This window comes from Antechinus flavipes, chromosome 5, assembly GCF_016432865.1.
Source record: "Antechinus flavipes isolate AdamAnt ecotype Samford, QLD, Australia chromosome 5, AdamAnt_v2, whole genome shotgun sequence".
NCBI lineage: Eukaryota > Metazoa > Chordata > Mammalia > Dasyuromorphia > Dasyuridae > Antechinus > Antechinus flavipes.
Genome location: NC_067402.1, coordinates 110,290,345 through 110,313,904, shown reverse-complemented (window position 1 = coordinate 110,313,904; position 23,560 = coordinate 110,290,345). Strand labels below are relative to the sequence as shown.

At 34.8% G+C, this 23,560-nt stretch overlaps 1 protein-coding gene across 4 annotated transcripts in view; it reads left to right on the top strand.

The window, feature by feature from the left end:
- Window positions 1-23,560, top strand: part of EXOC4 (exocyst complex component 4) — a 931,688-nt gene that overhangs the window by 87,012 nt on the left and 821,116 nt on the right. For all 4 annotated transcript variants that reach the window (XM_052001552.1, XM_052001551.1, XM_052001550.1 and 1 more), the window contains exons 5-6: window positions 4,233-4,342; window positions 18,043-18,286. In XM_052001552.1, coding sequence (XP_051857512.1) covers window positions 4,233-4,342; window positions 18,043-18,286 — 354 coding nt within the window. The remainder of the gene's footprint in view (window positions 1-4,232; window positions 4,343-18,042; window positions 18,287-23,560) is intronic.

The window sequence follows — 23,560 nt, the reverse complement described above, 5'->3', positions numbered from 1 at the left end:
CTGGTGGCAGCAGCTGTTTAGATTGTTAGTAGACAGAAAATATTGAAATGTGTTGTCTGTGTGTTAATTTACTACAGTACATTTCCTCTTTTCACCTGTGATTTTGATTGCCCTTGTGGTTATAACCAGTAAGCCTCATTTAGTCCGAATCTTTCTGGTTAGACCTATGTTGAGTTCTTGTACCCTGTTGGCTAAGAATTCTGAGAATGCTATTTCTAGGAAGTGGTCTTTGTATCTTAAATTAGTCTAAATTAAGAGTTTAGTTTTGACATGGAATAACATATACTTAAAAATAAAAATAACTACAACCAATCAATATTCCTTGCAAAATGGTGTTCTAGATACATTCCTAGTTATTAGAATTCCTCCTCACCCCAATACAGCAGTAATAAAATTTTTTGTTTTGTTTTAAATGCTTTGGCATCTTTTCTCTGAGACATTAAAAATCCTCTATGAAAATTAATTAATTCATTGCCAACTTTCCCTGTGATGTATGAAGAGGAGAGATATTTTTACACCAGTAAGTCCAGGTGGAAATTGAGCCAGAGTATATTTAAAGAAAGTCTTTGGTAGTCTTAGGGCTGCTTGTGTCCTCTTTGGGACAGTTCATCTTTATTTTTTCCTGATAATTCAGTGACTAAGTGGGCCATGGATGGAACTTTTTCTCTTGAACTCTAAAACAAATCTACCAATTAAAAAATCCTATATGGAACTACTTGCCTGTGGGTCACTGTTCACAGAGGAGAAAATTGAAGCCTATGGGGAAAATTTCAGAGAGAAGAAGAGATAGATATGAGCACATGAAGATAGTTTTGAAGCAAATTGGCTTTCCCCCTCCTGGCACCTGTGATAATGTCTGCAGGTCATATTGCTTTAAAACTATGATAGATAGAGAGTCATTATTCTATATATAACCAAAATAGTTTAAATTTATGGCTGAAACATCTAGATTTTAGCTTTGGGGGGTTATGGAAGCAGGTTTTTATATTTGTATATATTATAAATATTTGTATTTAGATATAAGGTATAGATGATTATAATGCCAGTATGAATACATATATACTGATAGATACACAGTATATCCCACATTGACAGTGTATATTGATACCTCATTGGGACATGAAGATAACCTAAATTCTTAAGGAGTACTGGCTCTGGTAGACCACATTAAACTACAAAAGCTTTTGATGCAGGGTATCATTGTGTGTCTTTTGTCCATGAAGCATATTACTACAAGTTTGGCCACCAGGTAATGAAGTTTTTGACTACAGTAACATGTTAAGACTGTTGGCAAATGGGCTAAAGTTTTACAATCTGCCTCTGTGGAGAGAGGGTTTAAGTGAATAAATAAGTCATATTAACACATATATGTGTTTATGTGTGTGTGTGTGTGTATGTATATATTATATATATATGTATATATATATATAAAATAATGCATATGTAGATCTATCCATGTATATATGGTGGGAGGGGGGAGGAAAAGAGAGAGAGAGAAAGAGAGAGAGAGAGAATGAATATGAGTTTGTGTCTAATGAACATTTACTGGACATCATTATGCAATGATATATTCCACATATCTGAATGTTTTGTAACAGATATTTCCCCCTTTATGCATCACAATTTTTTCACATGTTTGCCATTATTGGCAAAAATCTTATGTATTATTCTCCTTCTGCCTTCTTAGTGTAACCTCAATATAATTTAACTTTAAAAAAAAATTTTACTCTAATTCACTAATTTGAATATCATTGTTTAAGGATGGTGTTATGTTACCCTAAAGTAGTTGTTCCCGGTGTTTTTGCTTCTTTGAACCCAGTTGAAAAACAAACAAACAATGATGAATTCCCAGGTAACTTAATAATCTGCTTATAAAAATATTCTTTTAGAATTAGTTGTTTTATCACAACTTTATTGATAACTCCCCAGCTTCAAGTTAAAATTTCATTATTGAATTATAATTATTAAGTACTCTATACAATTATAAGCTCAAATTAAAAAAATAATTATTAATGTTTTTATTTGGGACATTCTGTAAGAATTTGAAATTTTAATTCAGCACGATTTCATATGCTTATTGTAATCTTTGTCTTCATTTTAAATTTATTTTTACAAATTTTGTTGAATATAAATAGTATTTTAAATGAAGTAAATTGTAACTTGGAAGATGTTTTTATAATCATATAAAAACTTTATTTCAATGTTGAGGGTTTTAAAAAAATTTACATAAAGGTTTCTAGTATTTATTGGACATCAGATGAACAGGGTTTGAAATTTGGTCCCATGTTGAGTTTCTGTATTTTTACTTAAAACAAAAATAAAGTGAAAATGCTCACATACAAATATGTAGAAAATGGTAGAATTTCAATGAGCTTTCCTGCTGAAAGATGGAAATTAATTTAAAAAATTTTTATACCCAAATAATTGATGAAAATGAAGTTACATTATAAAATAGTTGTTTTTCTATTGACTAATGACAAACACTATATTAAATGATAAATTGTACCTAAAGTTCAATTGATTTTTTAAATTGTTTATCTATAATAGCCTTTATAAGGAAATAATTTCTTCAGATGTGACTTTTTTCTCTTCTAATAATGGCACATGGACAACATTCTCACATACTAACTCGGGACTTCTTACACTTCTTCCATTCTTGATCCCTTTTTGTCCAAGAAATTTTTACATGGCCCTAGGTATACAGATATATAAAATAGGCATGCAAATAAAATATTTACTGGCAATAAATCATAATTTTGCATTTCCCACAACAGTTATGAGACCTCATATGGAGTCGTGACTTGCAGTTTAAAAATCTGGGTTAAAAATGACCAGCATTGCCAGGTTCATTTGAAAATGTATATTAGAAGAATTAAGTAGAGGATAAGTTTAAATCAGAAAATGGCCTTACTACTGCAACAGTACTATAATCAGAACATTTGTGAAGATCCATGAGGATTTCAAGATGGCATATAATATGTTTGCTCAGTGATATAGTTTTCACATAGCAGATCTTGGTGCTACAAAAATTGAAATGTTGATAGTATCTTTTTTTTTTTTTTAACTTTTTATTGATAGAACGCATGCCAGGGTAATTTTTTACAGCATTATCCCTTGCATTCACTTCTGTTCCGATTTTTCCCCTCCCTCCCTCCACCCCTTTCCCCAGATGGCAAGCAGTCCTTTACATGTTGAATGGGTTACAGTATATCCTAGATACAATATATGTGTGCAGAAGCGAACAGTTTTCTTGTTGCACAGGGAGAATTGAATTCAGAAGGTATAAATAACCCGGGAAGAAAAACAAAAATGCATTTTCTTGACAGGTTGGCAAACTTAAGACCATGTTGCACTTAGAAATGGTCAGAATTTGACTCAGTTACTGCATGTGCAGGGCACCCATACTGCTGTGCACATCATCATGGTTATTTAGAATTGTTGCAGAAACAAGCTTATAACGACTCGAATAAACATCTTTGTTGTCACAGAGGAAAAATGTATATATAAATAAATGAACAGCTATTGATTGAGTGAGGTGCCAATAAAGAATTTTAATTGCAAACCCCTTGAACCATTGTGGTTAGCTAAGTGACTACCACTGTCCTGAGGCAATATTGTTTGTAAGTATTTGTCCTCATGCCAAATGTAGTCCACACAACAGCTTAGCAAGGACAGGACAGACAAATAAGTATTTATTAAGTATTCACCATGTTCCAGTCACTATGCTAAGTATTTTGCAAATATTATCTCATTTATCCCCACAAAAGTTCTGAGGGATGGATGCTATTATTATCTCTATCTTACTGTTGAGGAAACTGAGGTAAACAAGTTAAGTGACTTGCCCAGGGTTGTATGGCTGGTGCATGTCTTGAGCCTGAATTTGAACCTATTTGAACTTGATGCTTCATGACTCCAGGCCGAGGGCCCTACCTGATGCACCATCTAGCTGTTTCTCTCACAATGTAGAAAAGCAGTCATTTTAAAAATAATAAAGGTTTGGTTTTCTTAGGAAAAGGAGAATAGGATTAATATGGAGTGAACATTGAAATATGGAGTGAACATTGACTTAAGTGCATGGTTAAAGGGTCAGTAATCTTTTGAAAGGAAAAGTGTTTGGTACACTAGTTGGGAAGAATATCTTGTATAAAGAGCAGTTTTGACAAAAGACAGATCAAAGTGTGCTGAAAACATTGGAGCAAGTGCTAACGTCAGATTCTTTTTGTTCCTTCTAGCTCTCTTGTGAAAGATGCTTCCCCAGTACCCCTGATTGATGTCACAAACATGCCGACACCTCGAAAGTTTCTTGATGCTTCTCAATTTGGTACTCCTGGAAACTCAACTGGTAAGTATCTAATTTTCCAGTTACTCAAGTTTTTTGGTTTTGTTTCGTTTCTTCATGTATTTATTTTTTTTTCATTTCCATTCTTTATAATTACACATGAATTATTCTCTACTTTGGTTTCTATGGCACTATTGCTTATATTGGTAGAAATCCAAGTTGGCAGACTAAAAGAGATTATTGAAATTCAACCCACCGGTCAATATGCAATTTTTGTGCTAGGTAATGGGAATACAGACATAAAAATGAAAAAAACTTGGCCCTCAAGGAGCTTACATTTTAATGAGGGAGACCATATGTACATATATAAATACTTAAAGAATATATATGAAATAAGTGCAAGATGATTTGGGGAGCTATTTTAGGAACTGGGGCAATTGGGAAAGGCTTCATATAGAGGATGATACTTGAGGTAATTCTTGAAGAATTTAAGGGACTCCAAAAAGTATAGGTGAGGAAGGAGGGCATTCCAGGCATGATGGACAGTCAGTTCAAAAGCTTAGAAGTGAGAGATTTTTGTCCTGTGTGAAAAACAGCAATTTGTCCTGTTTGCCTGACATGTAGAATACAAGAAGGGGAGTTAATGATAATGAAACTGGAAAGGTAGATCAAAGCTAGGTTATAGAGGAAAGTGAGAGTATGTAGAGAATATGTAGAATGTAAGTTCCTTGAGGGCCAAGTTTATTTCATTTTTATGTCTGTATTCCCATTACTAACATAAAAATGCATATTGACCAATGGGTTGAATTTCAGTAATCTCTTTTAGTTTGCCATTTTGGATATCTACCAATATAGGCAATAGTATCATGGAAAACAAAGTAGATAATAATTCTGGAAACCAGGCTAATGTGGTCCCTATGGGCTTGTTGTCTGAGAAGCAGCCAGTGCCATTTAAAGAGGTTTACCTCCAAAGTTTACCTCTACTTTGGGGCCAAAGAAGATGTTCTTGGCCATACCGTCTTGCAAAGAGTGCCTATTCAAACTTGGAGTGTTTTTCATCTGTATTAGTGGCTAGAGTGCTCACAATGATCAAATTGCAGATTATTGAAATATGTTCAAATGATTAGCAATGTTAATAATAGTAATCATGATAATAACAGATAGGGATTGTTTTATGGTTTGTATATATTATCTTTTTGATCCTCATGATAGTACTGTAGGGTTGGTGCTTCTACTTTCATTTTATAGATGAGGAAGTTGATGCTCCTGGATTTTAAATGACTGATTTGTAGTTACTTAGTAAATGAGAGAGACAGGATGGGAATCCTGCATGATCCAAATCTTCCTGATTTGGAGTCCAGCACTCTTTATACCATGACCTACTGACATTCAAATCCTTGTGCTAGGTCTGAGAGAGAGAAAAAAAAAAAAGCCGTTCTGCTTTCAAGGAGCTTCAGTTGAATAGAATGGAAAATTGTTAAAAAAATTATAGTATATTGTTAGAATCCTTACAAGCTGTTAAGTCATTAGAATTGATAGAGACAATAATTATCTAATTTAGCATGGTTTAGTATGGTTGATCTGATCTTACAAGGAGATGTTATGGGCTAGAACTTGAAACAAGGTACTAAGTGGAACTGATAGAAACAATGCTTGTGTTTACACCTTTAGAAAGTTCATATAAGGAAGAAGCTCTCAGGGCCAAAGAGCACTCTGGGAGATGCAGAAGCCCACAAGCCCACTCTCGGAGGTGGAGTCAGATTCATTCCATTATCCACCTTTGTGCTGGCTGGGGGCTGAAGGACAAAGCTTTGGATTTGGAGGTATTCGGAGGGAGCTCTTAGAACCAAGGAGAGAGATAGAAAATACACGTTTGGATTTTATCAGCTGACTGCATTTTGAAGTGATTATTACTCTGAACTGAAACTAAGGCTCCTCCAGAAAACCTCCCCGAGAAACCTGCTCTCAGAGAGAACGATTATATTATATAAAAGAAGAGAACACCAAAGAATATGCCTTGAAAATTCAGAAGAAACAAACTCTGTGTGTGTGTGTGTGTGTGTGTGTGTGTGTGTGAGAGATTTGATGCTTTTATTGAGAATGTAGGTATTGTCTGTGGTTTGGAAATTTTTTTTTTTTTACAAAGATATTTATTAAAAAAGAGTTGATGACAGACAGCTAGGTGCTATAGAAAATACAGTAAAGGATTTGGAATCAGTAAAACATGATTTCAAATCTTTCTTCAGACACTTTGAAAGTATGTGACCCTGAACAATTTACTTGGATTCTCTTAGCTTCAGTTTCTTCATCTGTAAAATGGAGATAATTATAGCACCTGCCTTACAGAATTGTTGAAAGAATCAAATAAAATAACTTCTTTAAAATGCTTTGCAAACTTTAAAACTCTTTCTATATGTTACCTGTTACTGTTATTTTAAAAAAAAAAAGTTCAATTAATTGTGTTATAAGAAATGATGAGCAGGATGCTCTCAGAAAACCTGGAAAGATTTCCATGTAGAAAGCAACAGCAAAATTGTAAAATATTCAGTTATAAATGACATTATTATTCTTGACAATACAATAAAAAATGCTAGACATATCCAGATAAAGAACTGATAATCTGCAGATCAAGCATCTTTCTTTTTATTTATTTTATTCTTTCTTGTGTTTTTTTTCCTTTTGATCTGTTTCTTCTTTCACACCTGTTATAAATATAGAAATAAGCTTTACATAATAGCACCTGTATAAATTAGATCAAATTGCTCATCTTTTTGGAAGAAGAGAAGGGAGGGAGAAAAACTCAGAAATCAAAATATTGCGAAAATAAAGACTAAAATTTTTTTTGTAAAGTATCTGTGGAAAAAACAAAATACTGTTGTAGATATAAAAAATTTTAAATAGGAAAAAAACAAAACAAAAAACCGAAGTTCAGTTAAAGGCAAATAGTTAGAATTCTTCCTTTAAGTAAATTGGAGAAATTAAAAATAAAAAGGATATTTGGCTGCATTTTACCATGTGATTAAACTAAAGGTGTTACAATGGAGTGGGGAGTTTTAAAAAAGTAAAATAGTAATTTGGAAGCACTTGAACTTCCGTGTAGGCAACCTCTAATTTACTGATTGGGAATGCATTTTGAAAAATTTATCTGTGAAATCAATTTTGGGGAACTTGGTATATATTTGCTCACTGAATTTTATATGTTTGTGTCTCACAATAGTTCACAAAAACTTTTTTAACATACAACATAGTACAAGTTTCACATTGTAATAGTTACACCACAGAAACTAACCATCAGGCAAAATTTATTTCTTTGGGGAAATAAATTCGTAAATATTGGGAAACCCGAAATACATCTTTTTTATGCGGAAATTATGCTGTTGTTTTTAAATGGAGAAAGTGTCTGCTCCCAAATGTTTACCAGTACGTGGATGTGTAAACCTCCTTATGGCCGAGATTTGTGCTGACTTGGGCTGTGAAAGGCTTGGAGCTGGAATTGGAGCAGTGAGAATAGATTCAAATGATGAATGGGATAAGGCTAGAAATCCAGACTTTTTCCTATGAAATTAGCATAAACAAAGGCATGGCAATAGGTATGTATTAGTATGTTTATGAGACAGTGAAGAGACTGTTTGGGCTGAAGCTATGATTCAGGTAGGATGGTGATGAGTGAGAAGACTGAAAAGGTAAGTTGGGGAAGACTTCAAATTCTGTACAAGAATTTTTTCCTCTTGATGGGGAGCCTTTGAAGATTTTTGAGCAAATGTATGATATGACACAAGTGGCAGTTTTAGAAGATTAATCACTTGGAGACATACCAGTCTTTTTTTTATATTGAGGGAGGATGAGGTGATGTGGGACCAGTTAAGAGGCTTTTGTAGTTGTCAGGGACTAGATAAGACTAGATTAGATTGGGATGAAAAGGATAGAATGAATATTGTGAAAGAAAAATTGATGAGATTTGAGTACTGATTTGGTATGGGAAAAAGGGATAGGTTTTAAAATATATCCTCAAGGAAAGGGTGGGCTTTCAAACCTGAGGTCATGAGAATGTGATAGTTATATGAAAGAAGTCAGGATGAAGCACTGGTTTTGATGAAAGATGATGGAAGTTTGACTTTGTTTTGCTGAGATTAAAGTGACAGTAGGAAATCCAGATGAAAGGTGTAGTAGGCTTTTGAGAATTTGGAAGGAGAACTTGTCTTGAGTACTCAGGCATGGAGATGTAGATTTGAAAATCAAGTCATGAACCTTGAAGACACAAGAAATGGTTCACATCTTCTAGGGATCTTCTAAACCTTATAAGGATCTTCTATAAAATTTAAGTAGAAAGTTAAGGACTATGCCCTGGAAAAGATTCTTTTTCACAAAGGAGAAAAATCACAGGATCATAAATTTAGAGACAGAATCTGAGAAATCGTATTACATATTACATATCACATTACACTTAAGGAAACTGGCCTATAAAAGTTGAGTTTCCCCAAGTAGGTCACTCAGTAGGTAAGTGGAAGATCTGGTCTGTGACCCCTGGTTTTCTGCCTCCAGGTATGGCTGTCTCTGTCCATAAGTTTGAGAAGTAGAATGAGACAGTGTAGAGGGACAAAAAGTATATGGGAATGGTCAACAATTTGTAAAGCCAGGAGCTGGTGAAGGGACATAAAGATGAAAAACATGAGGCCAGTTTCCTCTGAGGTGCTAGAAATAGGTGTAAGACTTAAGCCGGATGATGACAGGGACTGTGGCCAAGGAGCAAAACAACTGATGAGGCTTCCCTTTGAAAAGAAGAAGAAAAATACAGTAGTAGGTAGAAGGGTGTAGGTCAAGCGAAGATTTTTCCAGACATGGGTACACATACAGGTTTGGTTTTTTTTTTTTTTAAGCCAATCAGAGTTAAGTGATTTGCCCAGTGTCCCACAATTAGTAAAGCAGGTGAATGAGGTAGGATTTGAACGCAGGTCCTCCTGACTCAAGGGGTGGTGCTTCATGCCCTCTGCTACTTAGCTGCCCCTTCCCTTCCATGTGCATATTTGAAAACAAAGGAGAGCAATGTACAGCCTGACTTGAGTAACAGAAATAAAAAAGCCACTAAGAAGAGGCCAAATTCTATATTTTTTAAAAACTAGGAGTCTTATTAAATGAAACATCCTCCTCCTAGGAAAAAAAAGACCTGTCAGGGATGGGGGGGGTGGGAGAAGGGGCAGGTGGTGGTGATAGTGCAGAATATTATATACGCCAGCAGATGTGGTCATGGTACTGAACTTTTTTGCTTCTTTGCTTTTCTTTGTCACAAGAGGAAGCATTTAATCAATAGGAGGAAAGGTATTTCTCTTCCTGACCCCACGATACTTGTGCTTTAGAGACAAAGGCATCTTTTAGATATATATGTTTTTTAAAAAAGTGGAAGGAAAATCTAAAGAGAAGTAAGGGAATTTGATTTGAGAGCATGAAGTCTTGGAGGAAAAAAGAGGGGATAGAATTGTAGAGTAAATTGCCTCTGAAATAGTAAGTGGATGAGGTATCTTAGATCCAGAGATATCTATATCTATATCTATATATGTATATATATATATATAGTGACAGTTTAGTTGATATGAAACTTTATATGTATAATAACCATATTTTTATAAAGTAATTTGGATTATTCCTTTTTTGAATAACTATTCAATGATCCCTTATTTCAAGATAAAATTTTCTTATGCCTCTTTAAGCTTAATAAAAACTTGCAACTTCATGTACAAAGAAATATTTTTGTTTTTCAGTCATGTCCAACTTATTGTGACCCTATTTGGGATTTTCTTGGCAAAGATGCTGGAGGGGGCTTTGCCATTTCCTTCTCCATCTGATTTTACAGATAAGGAAACTGAGGTAGACAGAGTTAGTGATTATTGAGTGTCTGAGGCTAGATTTGAACCCAAGAAAAGAAGAAGTCTTCCTGGCTTCAGGGCTGATACTATATCCATTGTTCCATTCAGCTATCTCTACAAAGAAATATACGGGTGCCTAAAATCCAGATGAAAATTCTAAAAAATTATTCTTTATATTTATATGTATCATTTACTGACTTGCATTAGTATCCATTTTTCCTATCTTTATTGAGTACCTCTCTCCTATTTCAAAGCACTACAAGTATTTTCATCCATGAAGGAACGCTCTTAGTATCTCATTTTACACAGTGTGGGGGAAAATATTGCCACTCCTATAGAGAGTTCAGAGAAGTGTAAATAGAAGCATCTTCCCCAAATAATTCCATAGAGAGAGGGGCTATACAGTATTCATTTTTTATTGTTGAAAAGTATATATAAATAAAATAGCAGCTTTTCTCTTTACTATGTTCTCATAAATATTTTTAATAAAATATTCCAAACTAGTTCTTTTAAAAACATATTATTATGTAACTTTAAAAGGATTGCTATTGCCTCTATTTTGGAATCAAGAAAAGTATTTTACCTTATGGTGGAGTTTATTCTACTGTTTGCAACCTTATATAGTTTTAAAATTAGACCAAAGATCTATTTCTAAATTTAAATAGGCTTCTCTCCCTACTTTGGGTTTTTATTCCCAGGTGTTAGTTACACTAATGCCTTTGTCTAATGTAGATTATCACATTTTAGCTCAGACAGGTCATCAATTATATTTATTGCTAAGCCACTGCAAATGATTCTATTTAAAAATCCTAAAAAGCTTCCAAGTGAAATAAAAAACTTCTTATTATTGATAAAAAAAAATAATTGGGAAACATTGCAAATGAAAAGTACTTTACGAACACCAAATTTCAAATGGTAATAGTGGCAGTAACTGCATAATTCAGTTAAATGGTAGTATTTTTATCTTATGTATTTTTTAATAAGGAAGCTTCTATTCTCTTTTGATGGTAAGTTTTTCTTTAAGCCCTTAAAGTTTGCCGTTAATTTTGATTCTTTTGGTAGAGACCATAACAATTCTATGATTTTAGCATCTGTTTTCCTTTTATCATGAAAGTCTCTGAAAGGTCCAAATGATGGTTCACCATACTGGGGACCATAATGGAAGCTATCTGTGGAGTTACGCAAAATAAGTCTTCTTTTCCCAAGAGATAACTCTTTGTAGACTGGTGTTCTTGGATTTTTCTGTGAGGAAAAGAAAGAGGAGACATTGAAGAGATGCAAAAGAAAGGTAAAAAATTTTCAGTGTGGCTCCTGTTCTGTCTAAAATTGTCTTCACATAGCAATGTGGATGGATTAGAGACTCTGGAATTGAAGCAGGTAAAGCCTTTCATCAAATTCCTAGATTTTAAGATCCTATTAATCTGCATCATCTTGTCTAAGAGGATTAGTGCCAACAAAAGGGTATAATTTGGGATGCCATAAATCAAGCAAAGAACGGTATAACATTTTACTGGGTACATGTACAGTCTTGGGACTAATGAAATATACTATGATAAATGGCAGCAATTTGGTATCATTTTTAGTAGTGAAGAGTAAGCCCACAAAGCTTACTCTTGTACAAGGTAGGACTCTCTTACAAGCTGGACTTTTAACAAGAGGCCTTAAAGTTTTTTCCTTAAGAGTATAAAAGAGCAAACATGAGGGTGTCATCCATTACAAGAGACATTTATATCTTCCAACTGCAGATCCGATGACAGAATAGCTCTTCTAGACTATTATGAATTAAATGAAAATCTTGATTGCTTGAAAATGGCCCTTTTTCAGATGTCTTGTTCTGTTGCAGAGTTCTAAGAAAGACTTTTCATTGAGAGTAACCACTTCATTCAGTTATCAGGGTTTTCTCTTGCATTGTCTTGTCTGACATTGTGTTTGCAATGCGAGGGAGAAACTAGTGTCTAATTTAGATAGAGTAATTCAAACATAAATTGGATGGAAAAGATGGAAAAGTGTGGGGGGAAAGCCAGTAATAGTAGCAATTTGTTGGTTTAAATCATTGGACCCACAATATATTTTTTCATTTGGCAAACTGCCTTTGAAACATTTAAACTGAGCAATTACTCCCAGGGCACACAGGCATTTTATTTGTGGTTTCTTTATTCATTTTATTCAAACTCCTATTGGGATCACTGTGAATATGACTGTAATGAAACTGAAGGCCTTGCTTCTTTTCTTTTTGGTTTTGGCAAAGGTTAAGCAATAATAAAACCTTTAGAGAACACAAATCAAATGACTTGTTACAGTGCTTATTTAACTGTCTTCTTTCACAGCTGTGATTTTGGCTTACATTTTATTTCATAAAGCCTTGTTCTAAGATGGGATTTCTATCTTCAGAATTTTGTGGTCCAAGATACTTAAGATTCTCTTCATATAGCATGAGAGAGAATATGTCTTAAAACTCTGGGGAGATGGAATTTGTCTTGACCATCTGCTATAGGATGGGACAGTGGAGATCTTGATGATTACATTTACTTGAGCTGCTTCCATTCTCATGTCAAAGCTCCCAAGCATCTTCAGTTTACCTTTTCTGCATTATTTGATATTGTTGACTATCTTGTTTGAGAATATGACCATTGAGAGCCATCTAGAGCCAGAGAGAAGACTTTGGGGACTGACTGTGCCACAACTTTTTTTCACTTTTTTTGGTTGTTGTTTCCTTGCTTTTTATTTTCTTTCTTTTTGGTTTTTGATCTGATTCTTCTTGTGCAGCAAGATAATTGTGGAAATATGTATAGACAAATTGCATGTTTAACATGAATTAGATTACTTGCTGTCTAGGGGTGAAATGGGGGAAGGGAAGGAGAAAATTTGGAACACAAAGTTTTGCAAGGGTGAATATTGAAAATTATCTGTGCATATGTTTTGAAAATAAAAAGCTTTAATTAAGAGAGAGAGAGAGAGAGAGAGAGAGAGAGAGAGAGAGAGAGAATGAGAATATGACCATTCAGGTAGAGGGGAGCTGGAGGAATATGGTATAGTAGAACGTACATGACTCTCTCCCTGTGGTCTTAGCCAAACTGGTCATCTTGTTGCTTCTCACACAAAGGACCCCATCCTGGCTGGACAGAGAATTTGCCCCAACTATCCCCTTGCCTGGAATGCTCTCATATTTCAGCTGAGTCCTAAGTCCTTCAGGATTTGGCTGAAGTCTTTTTTTTTCTGCATGAATCCTTTCCTGGTACCCCCATCCTAGCCTGCTTTTGTCCCCAGAGCTCAGCATAGTGCCTGGCACAAAATAGGTTTTCAATTAATACTTGTTGATTGAATATTATTAAGTGAGAATTTTCCAATTGTGTTTTACTTTTAACATCTTGTGAGGGAACAGAGTGTTTGTTCTGTGACCTACTTTAATGGAAACTGTGAGAGGGACCACAGAGGCCATGTGTTCCAGTAGAAAAAGCCCTGACTGTAGATTTTCAGCTTCAGGGCTAGATCCTGCCCCTCCTGCTAGCCACCTCTGGGACCTTTGGAAGGTCATTTAATTTTTCTGGGCCTCTCTTTGTTTGTATGTAAAATGAGAGAGTTGGGCTGGTAACCCTGAGGATTCTTTACAGTTCGAGTTTTTTGATTCCCTCACCCATGTCATTTCTAAACTTACTATTTTCTGGTACCCCAGATGCAATAAGCTATTAATAAATGTTTGGTGAATTGGGACAGCTTTATAAGTATTGCTTAAGAGAGAGTATTAAGCCAGACTATACTGGGCAGGGCCCTTGATCTCCAATTTCAGTCTTTACCTTTCGACTACAAACATAGTGCCCTCTCCATTAGGCCACATAGACCAACTGAAGTGGAAGAGAATAAGAAATGAGACCTGACCCCAGCTGACATCACGAGGTCACAAGGATGGAGCCCGTCATTGTCAGAGTCGACTTGGAGTCTCTCATTTCACTTTTCTTCCTCCTTTCATTTTTTCATTGGTGAAGTGTAATGCCGGAGAAACTGAGGCAGGAGAGAGATTAGAGAGTTTTTAATATTTTATTAATGGGAGAGTAAGATTGACTGGACAGGACTCTCGTCTCAGATTATCCAGTCAGACAGAGATAAGTATACTGGGACCAAGGAATCCATATTGGTCCCAGGGCTGGAGGACCCAAAGAATCCAGTGTCCAGCATACAGCTGCCAGCCGCCATTCTCCAGCAATGAATGAAGGAACCCCAACTTCTTAAATACCTTTTTGGAGACAAAGAAGAGAAAGGGAGGGAAAGTTTTTTATCAGGGAGGGGAAGCCATAAAACCTAAAAATTCCAGAGACAAAGAAGTAAGGATATCATGGGTTGATCTTGGAATATTCTAAAGGAATATTGTAAATCCATAAAAGAATCAGGAGATCTACTCTTTTATCTTGCTAATTCATAACCCGAGAGCGAATAATCCTTAGTTTTACTGGGTCAGAGACAGAACAGTTAAGGAAACTGAGACAGGGAAACTGAGTCAGGACAGTTAAAGAAAACTGTGGCATAACAGAAGAACTTTGGGTCTGCTTAGAATTTCTGATTTGAGAAATTGCAAGAGGGAAAACACAGGTATTGCCAGTGGATGTAACTATTTTTTTTGTGACTTTTTTATTTCATACTAGTTTGTAGACTCATGAAGACTAGCTTTGTGACCCTGAGCAAATCTTTGCCTGCCTCAGTTTCCTAGGGATAAAATGCAGATCATAAGACATCTACTTCTTAGGGTTTTTGTAAGGATCAAATGTTATAATTTGTGTAAAGCATTTAGCATAGTATCTAGTACATAGTAAGCATTTAATAAATTCTTATTCTCTTTGTTTCTTAAGTTGTCAAGTTCTTAAGATTATGTTGAGAGAGGCTTAATTAAAGTACCTTCCAGGGTTTTGCTATCTAAGAAAGATAACCCTGATAAAGATTCTTGTTTAAAAATCCTACAAGACATGAATACGTGATAAGTAAATAGGTCAAGGATAAATGTTTGTTTACTATGGGCAACATAAATAAAAATGTATTATAGTACTATTTGAAGCATATAACTATAGAAACTTTTAGGGGCTTTACTTAAACAAAGACTTTCACCTATATATTTGAGATATTAGGAGCTATTCAGTGCCTTCCCATTACATTAAATAGAAGCTTACTTTTTATAGTCTTGTGCTTTCTGGCTTTCGTGAAAGTCAAAGAATTAGTAAGAAAGATAGTGTCCATTGTTTGGCAAATGACAAATTGAGGAATTCAGAAAAACATGGAAAAATTTGTATTAACTAATACTGAGTAAAATAAATGAAACAAAGAGATGAAGGAAGATACACAATAACTGCAACATTGCAAATATTGTATAAATGTTAGTCACGGTTAATTTGTTGGGGGTCCTTCATTCTTAGAGAGGACCAAATGACATCACTATGTTAGATTTGAATTACAATGTGTCCAACTGTGTCTGATAAGACCAATATGAGCTCAGAATGCTCTGGCACACGTTGGACACAAATAGTCCCTGTAAACATTTGGGATGACTTCTTTAACTTTGCATATCGTGTGTTTCTCCTGAGCTATTTCAGTTCTCAGTTTTGCTCTTAGAGCACAGCATCTTTTGATGAGGGCATACCATGTTGGGCAGTCCTGTGCCAGTGTCTCCCATATGATACATTCAATTCTAAAGTTCTTAAGAGAGACCTTAAGAGTTCCTTGTATCACCTTTTCTGACCATTGTCCCGTCCACCGGGACCTAGTAATTCGTGGGGTGTCGAGGAACGACTAAGACCTGCAAGAGAAATGGGAGAGAAGGAGGAGGGAGACTACATTGCGGTGGAAAAAGGTCTCGTTTATTGAAAAAAGGAGCTTAGTTATATATGGTTTGACTGCCTGCGTTTTCTGGGTGGGGGGGTGGCGGCAATGTAAAGAGAAGAATGTCAGAACACGGGTATGGCTGACCTCCTGGGGCATACTTGTTATCTAGTTCCAGGGCGGATATGGCCGACTTCCTGGGGCACACTCGTTATCTTGTCTCAGGAATTTAGGACTTATTGTTTGTTCACAATGTTTTAGCTAACCGTATCAGAGTTTACTCACAGGTCGCCACTTCTTCTTGGCTCTTCTTTGTTTCCTGTCTCCAACAGACCATCTTGTAAATGCTTGCCGTGTGAATTCTCCATAAAATAATTTTTTTGGCAAGCATGCTTTTGACATTTGAACAATATGGCCAACCTAAAAAAGTTGTGCTCTCAGCAGTAGAATTGGAATGCTTGGCAATTTAGTTTAAGAAAAGACCTCATTGTCTGATACATTCTCCTGCCAGATTTCAGAATCTTCCTAAGACAATTCAAATGGAAATGATTCAGTGTCCTGGCATGGCCCTGGTATACTGTGTAGGTTTCACAGGAATACAAAGTGTAAGTCACTAAAAGGAGGTTGAGCTCTGAGGAATGGAAAAACCAATGAAGGTTCTGAAGAAGAATTGGTGAAACATATGTTTTCCTTCATGGCAGAGAACTGAGTGACTAATGTTACAAAACATCATATGCATTGTCAGCTATGGTCTCTATTGGATGCTTTTGGTTAATTATTTTTCTTGGTCACAAGAAAAGATCTGGTATTGAAAGGAAGAGATGAGAAATTACTACTGTGTCAAGATAAAAGGTATCAATTCAATGAAACTTCGTTTTTAAAAAACAGTGCATTCTGTGAGCCTCAGAAATCTGAGGCTTTCCAAACAGCTTACTGAAGGGAGGTTGGAAATGTAAGAAAAAGAAGTTACTATATATGACTCCAGTTTTCACTCTTCTTTATTACTTTCTTTTTTGTTCATTCTGGAAAGACATTTGTCATTTCTAGACTACTACTACTTTTATTCTTACTGTAGGATTTTTGCCTAGTGACAGTTATTCAGAGAGATCTTTCATCAGCATCAGCAAAGCTGTGAGATCATTTGTACTATATATATGTGTTCAAAAGAAAGAAAAAAAAAGGTTTTTAAGAAATTTCACTTTCTTATTTCTCTTCCCTGAAAGCTTTTCTCTTTCTGAAGTCCATTGACTTAGAGTGTACTAGAATTAGCTCTTCCATTGCATTTTCTCTGCTATTTTAAATTTTAATTATTTATGTGCTTTTTAAAATATTCATTGTCTTTTTCATTGTCCTAAGGTCTGCTCTATTAGTTGAATTTAGGTTACTGACTTTCCTCCAAAGCTTACAGTGAGAATGCTTAATTTTCTTTTTTTCTCTCTATTTTTTATTAAAAAAACAAAACAAAACAAAAGGTGATTTTAAAAAATCGATTGTTCTTTCCCCTAACCCCCAAATTACCTCTTCCCATCTTGCCATAACTCGCCATCACAACCCTACTACCCTCAACCATGATCATCACTTATCATGGGATCATAGAAATGCAAGAAGATCCTCAGACCAGATTCAGTACACCATGCCCCTTCCCTGTCTCTACCCACTCCTCAGACAGCCTATTTGTTCCCTTTCTTGGAAAAGCTGAGGGCTGAGGCAGAGCTCAAGAGAGAAGGAAACATGGGCCTGCTGGCTACTGTCTACCTGATCCAAAAACTACCCACCAGAGCCTCCTGTCTATCTGAGAATGCTTAATTTTCTTAATCTGTTGACAAGACAAATGAAGTGGCAAGGTAGGCAATTGAAGATTCCCTGTGGCAGACTTGCCAGCTTTGTATAATTATAATAAATGTTTTCTGCCTTTCATTCTTCATTGGTTGAGATGATGCAAATAGGGATATGAATGTTATATTTTTAAGGAGCAACATCTTCTTTAGTTCATACCTTATTCCTTCTAAAGAAATATGGAAAAATAACCAGCTTGTTTGTTGAGGATTACCTCTGTGTTAATACTCTATTTTTTACATTTGATATTTTGTGTGTTTTCAGTCAGAGAATTGAACCTGCAAGACATCAAGGAAGATTTGGAGCTGGATCCAGAAGAGAATAGTAACCTCTTTATGGGCATTCTCATCAAGGGGCTAGCCAAACTGAGGAAGATCCCAGAAACAGTTAAGGCTATCAAGGAACGCCTGGAACAAGAACTAAAGCAAATTGTTAAGAGGTCCACGACTCAGGTAGCAGACAATGGCTACCAGAGAGGGGAGAACCTCTCTTTGGAGAACCAGCCAAGGTATGTGTGGGCCAGAAAATGAATTTATTGAAGTCCTCGTGGGTGAGAAAATCTGTATGACCTAAAGGTCTTTTACACTTTGGTTTTACCTAAGTGTCTGCCACTAACTTGCATTCTTTCTTGGTTTTAGATTAATCCTTCAGATTATGGAGTTTCATTTTATAATCTCTTAGGCTACTTCTCTATTTCAGATTCTGTAATTTCATTATTTCTCACAATATATCCAAAGTAATAATTATAAAAACAAGTAATTTTAGGTCTGCATGTGGGCCAGCCAATCATCTTATTTCTAGATGAAATCAAGGAGGATGTACATTAGGAAAACAAAATAAATTCTACTCCTAAATAACCAAAGTAAGTCCTCTTTGATAATTAAGAAGTGTTATATGTCCAAGATCCAAGCTATTTCAGGAATCTATCAATAGGAGACCCAAGAGCTTCAGTTACACAGTATAGCTAACAGGATTTAGAAAGACAATCCTGTTGTATAGGGAAAAAGAAAAAGACATCAAGGGAAAAATGCAGATCCTAATTAGGTTGTACCTTTATCCCTGATTAATGCAGAGTCCTCTGGGAGAGACTGGGAGTGTATGTATAATCCTGGAGTCAGCCATGCAAAAAATAAACAGGGAAGAAGAAAAATAGAAAGAGGGGGAGGAAAGGAGGAAGGAAGGAAAAAGGAAGGAGGAAGGGCATGGGAAGGGGAAGGGGATTAAAAAAAAAATAAAAGAACCCTTAAATGCAGAATAGGTCCTGTTTGCTAGGAAGTCTTTAAGTATGTGGAAAGGAGGGGTTAATTTCCTCTCAGTATAGGTCAGCTTGTGATATCTAATTATCTCATTGTAACCTTTTTTAAGAAAATGCAAGCTAGTTCATTACTGTGGGGTCTTTGCTTCTCTATTCTCATTCAGTTCTTGGCACTTAGTAAGGACTTCAGAAATGCTATTGAGTTGGATTGTTTCAGCTTCTGAATTGTGAGACTTCAAATGAATAAATATTTCTTTTTTTTAAATTCATATATGCAGTCTAAAAGCCCGAGTTCCCTAAAAATTTTCATTAAGTACTCAAGATTTTGAAACAAAGTTTTTCTTCCTTTCACATTTTTGGTTCACTATTTTGAATGTTATTAAAACTATTTCAGACATTAATTTTCCTGAAAACTTTTTTTCTTTTTTTTGGTGGGGGTGGGGTGGGGTGGAATAGGGTGGGGAGGAAGGAGGAAGAGAGAAGTAATTAGAATGGTAGGAACAGGGGCTAAAAAATTAAAATAAATTTTCAAAAGTCTGAATTAATCAGTCACTGGCAGTAGATAGTAATCAGTATTGGACACTCCCAACTTAGGTCATTCATTTTGTAATGAGGAGAAACTGGAGAAGGATTTTGAATTTGATTTTGCTTTCCCTTCACTGCCCTGACTTCTCCTTATTGATTGAATTTTGACAAAGACCTATTTGTTTCCCTATTAACAAAAACTCCCATGCATTGGCTTACTATTTACCCTCTTACTCTATGTCCCTAGGTAACTGTATTGAGCTTTCATAGGGAAATACATTACTAAAATATATATATTGGAAATAAAACAGAGGTGCATAGATCGATAGCTTTTTCACAGAACTCATTACAGTGCCCTTAAAAACGTGGTATCTTTCACAAGTGGATTTTCAGTAGACTGCCCCAGGAAATAATAAATGTTCCAGTACAAGGAATGAGTCAGCAGTTATTTTTATTAGTTTGTTAGTATTTAAAATGGCTCTTATTGGTAGGACACATTGGACACTAACTAGTGAACAAATTGTTTACCATGGTTTTTGGTCAGTAATATGATCGCATTTTGTAAAATGTACAACTCTCACTTTTGTTATCAGAAAAACCTGTGAACACATAAAATAATGAAGATCTTGTACATTTTTCTCTGAGAGATTGGAATTTAAATTCTTTAGATTTTCCATTGCAACTGATAATTTCGATCCAGTTTCCTATAGTATTATGATACTACCCAATTTAGCTTGATGGACTGTGTCTGCTTGTTTGATTTGAGAATTGACTAATAATGGATATTTAAGGTTAGTTTGCTAGTCTACATTGTCAGAATTATAGTTGTGAGAAGCTTATATTCATGATTCTTCAGATTTATCAATTTTGTTTCTTATGTGAATAAATAACCCTTGCTTTTATAAATAATTAAATCCCCTAAATCTGGCACATTGTAATACAGCTAAAGGAATCCTGTTAGTAATCTTACTCTAAGAATGATTCTTTCCTTATTTTAGCCTTTAGAGAAACCGAACAACACATGAAATACAAAACCTTTAAATTTCCACCTATGAAAGAGCTTCAAAATAGATCCAAATATAGTAATTTTTCCTTGAGGGAATCATTGTAGAACATAATCTCATTAAATACAATCTGGTTGTGATGCATTACATCCATGTTTGCATCTGTCTTTATGTAAAGGAAGTTAATGTTGCATGTTCTTTTGCTGGAAACACATAAGAGAGCAAGGTATGAATCATCTTGCTTTGAATTCCATTGGAGTTAGGATAGTTTTTTCAATCAGTTTTCACTCAGTTAGGAGAATCACTCATTAATTTTTGTTTCTAAAAATTTCTGTTCCCTGTTTTCAGCAGAAGTACTCCCTCTTTCCTTTTGCTTCAATGCCATCCTGATTCTGTCAGCCATCTTTCAATTACCAGTGTCTTTTTTGGAAGAAAATTTTGTATATTGTTATTGCCATGAAAATAAACATTCATATATGATGTTTCCATCTCAGTGCTGCCAGGACCACCTTCCTCCTATTGTCCCTAAAAGGCCCTGTCTCTGGCTTTACAGTTCTAACATCATTTTCTCTAAGCTTAAGCTGTTTTTATTACTACTTTGTTTCCAAAGTAAGTCTAGCAACTTTGGCATTTCCTGTTTTGGAAGAGCCCTTATTTCTAAAATTATTACTTAATTAAGAATGACTTGAGAAAAGATTTAAAAGTAGAGAAGTATTTATCTTATGGGTTCAATACAATCTTCCAACAATAGAAAATGGAGAAAGTAGACTAGACAATTAAAGGCATGATTAGTGTGTGCATGAGGAAATCACTTGTTTTCTTGAAATGTATTTTGAAATTTTCTGAAAGTAAAAAGTATTACGATTTTGAGAAAGGGCCAGAGATCTGCTATACCTGAGTAAAGAAATCTATTCAGTGTTGATTAGACATTTGCTGAGGAGGAATTCAATAAATGAATAGTGTGGCTACCAAGGAAATTCTTTCTAATTGTAGAGAGATCTGTATTGGATTTTTACATAGAGTCAGGGGACTTCATTCTTCTTATTTTATTATTATTATTTTTTAAACTCTGAATGGCTAAAGATATAAGAACTAATAGGGATATTGTGATTGCAAGATAAGGTGGTTTAAAACCTTGCCTGATATGAGCAGAAAACCATTTCTCATTTATATATAGAAAGATCAGGTGGGATACTCCAGAGCATATTAGGAACCTTGAAGAAGCAAACTAAAACCTCCTTTTAGAAGAGTTACAAGCAAGTTGAAAGTTTAAATCAAAGAAACTGAAAGCTTTGAGGCTCATTTCCTGGTCAGATTCTGATTTTAAGTAAAGCTTCAAGATGAATTTTCTGATTAGGAGTTAAAAAACAGGATTAGATTAGGCAGTGATTTATAATAGTTGATATTTCTTGGCAGAACAATACCATATTGTACTTTGGAGTTTTTGTGTCTTTAATTCTATTCTTATCTTTCATTGTTTATTCTTAATAAATAGTGAATATATTTGATTGCATCTGGGAAATGGTACAGTACCAATTTGTTTGCAGGTACAGAAGACTGTCTCTTTAATAGCAGTATATTTCCATATATTCTCTTATATAGTATGGTCCTTTATAGATCCCAATCTTGGAACATACAACATAGAATAGAAAGATGCATAGGGCTCCTAAGTAGCTGCACCATGTTTTCTGGCAATGATTTCTGTATAAAAATGACAGAAAAGACATTATTGTGGATAGAGTTCCCTGGAAAACAAGATAGATCTGTCATGTAATAAGAATGAGAGACAAAAAAGGGATAGCTAGAGGAGATGGGGTACATTACTACCCTCAATATACTTAAAGATGGAGTAGAAAGGCTTCATTGTGATGGGTTGTTCCTTTCTAAAAGCTTCATGGGAAGTCATACACAAGAACTAGACAAAAAGTATGAAAGAGTTGTGACCAGTGTTGATGAAGGGACTACTCAAAATGATATCATAGAATTATTAAAGTTCAACATTTAAATAATTTGTTTTATTAAAGTATATTATTTTTGTACCAAAAAATTGACTAATTATAAATTGAAAATATATTGCTTAAAAGAAAATGTATAGTTGAGTAATCCCAATTTTTGAAAATAATTGTATCTTAATGTAAAAGGCACAGAGGTGAGTAGAAATTAGAAATAATAGAAATAGCATATGATTCAGGCATTGAAACAAAGGATATTTAAATTATAAGATAATTTTATTCAGGGGAATTTTATTCTTGTATTATATTATGAAAATATGGCACATGTGGCCTTAATTTTGTCATATGTATAGATTGGTTTCTCCTAGGGTTCAATTAATTATTTCATTCCTTTATACTAGAACTCAATGCAAAGACCTTCAGTGAGTGACATTTCAGCTGTGATCTACCTTGGAAATATTTCTTACTGAAAAGAACTGATTAGAAATGTTTGATAGAGAGTTGATACTCAAAATAAATAAATGGTTAGAAAATTCCTGGCAATCTTGGAGGTCACTGTACCCCCATGAATTATAGTCTGAGCCATTGTCAGTGATTTATGAATTTTTTGGGGAACTAGAGAGATACTATAGGTCTGGGAAAAGGCACATGTTGCACATTTTGTTTTTCTTAAAAGGAAAAAAAGGGAATCTTGCAACTCCAGTGAATGTGACATTGATTCGGGATCATGAAATGAGAGAAATAATGAGTAAACATTAAGACAAGGAGAAACCATGATCACAATCCTCTCTGTCCTAAGCCCTCCCCCTCCAAAAAAAAAATCTTACCAAACCCAAAAAAACCCCTTGCTTTTATTAAGTACAGATGATAGCAAACTCTTATTAGTATCCTTTTTTTTTTTTTAATGGGATGCTAAATTAGTAGATCAAGGGACTACTGTGGATGTAGTTTATTCATATAAAGTTTTGAATTTTAGTAAAACAGTTACAAGGTTTCTCATTCTACTATGATCAATAAGAATAGTGTAGACTATATCCCAGTCTCCG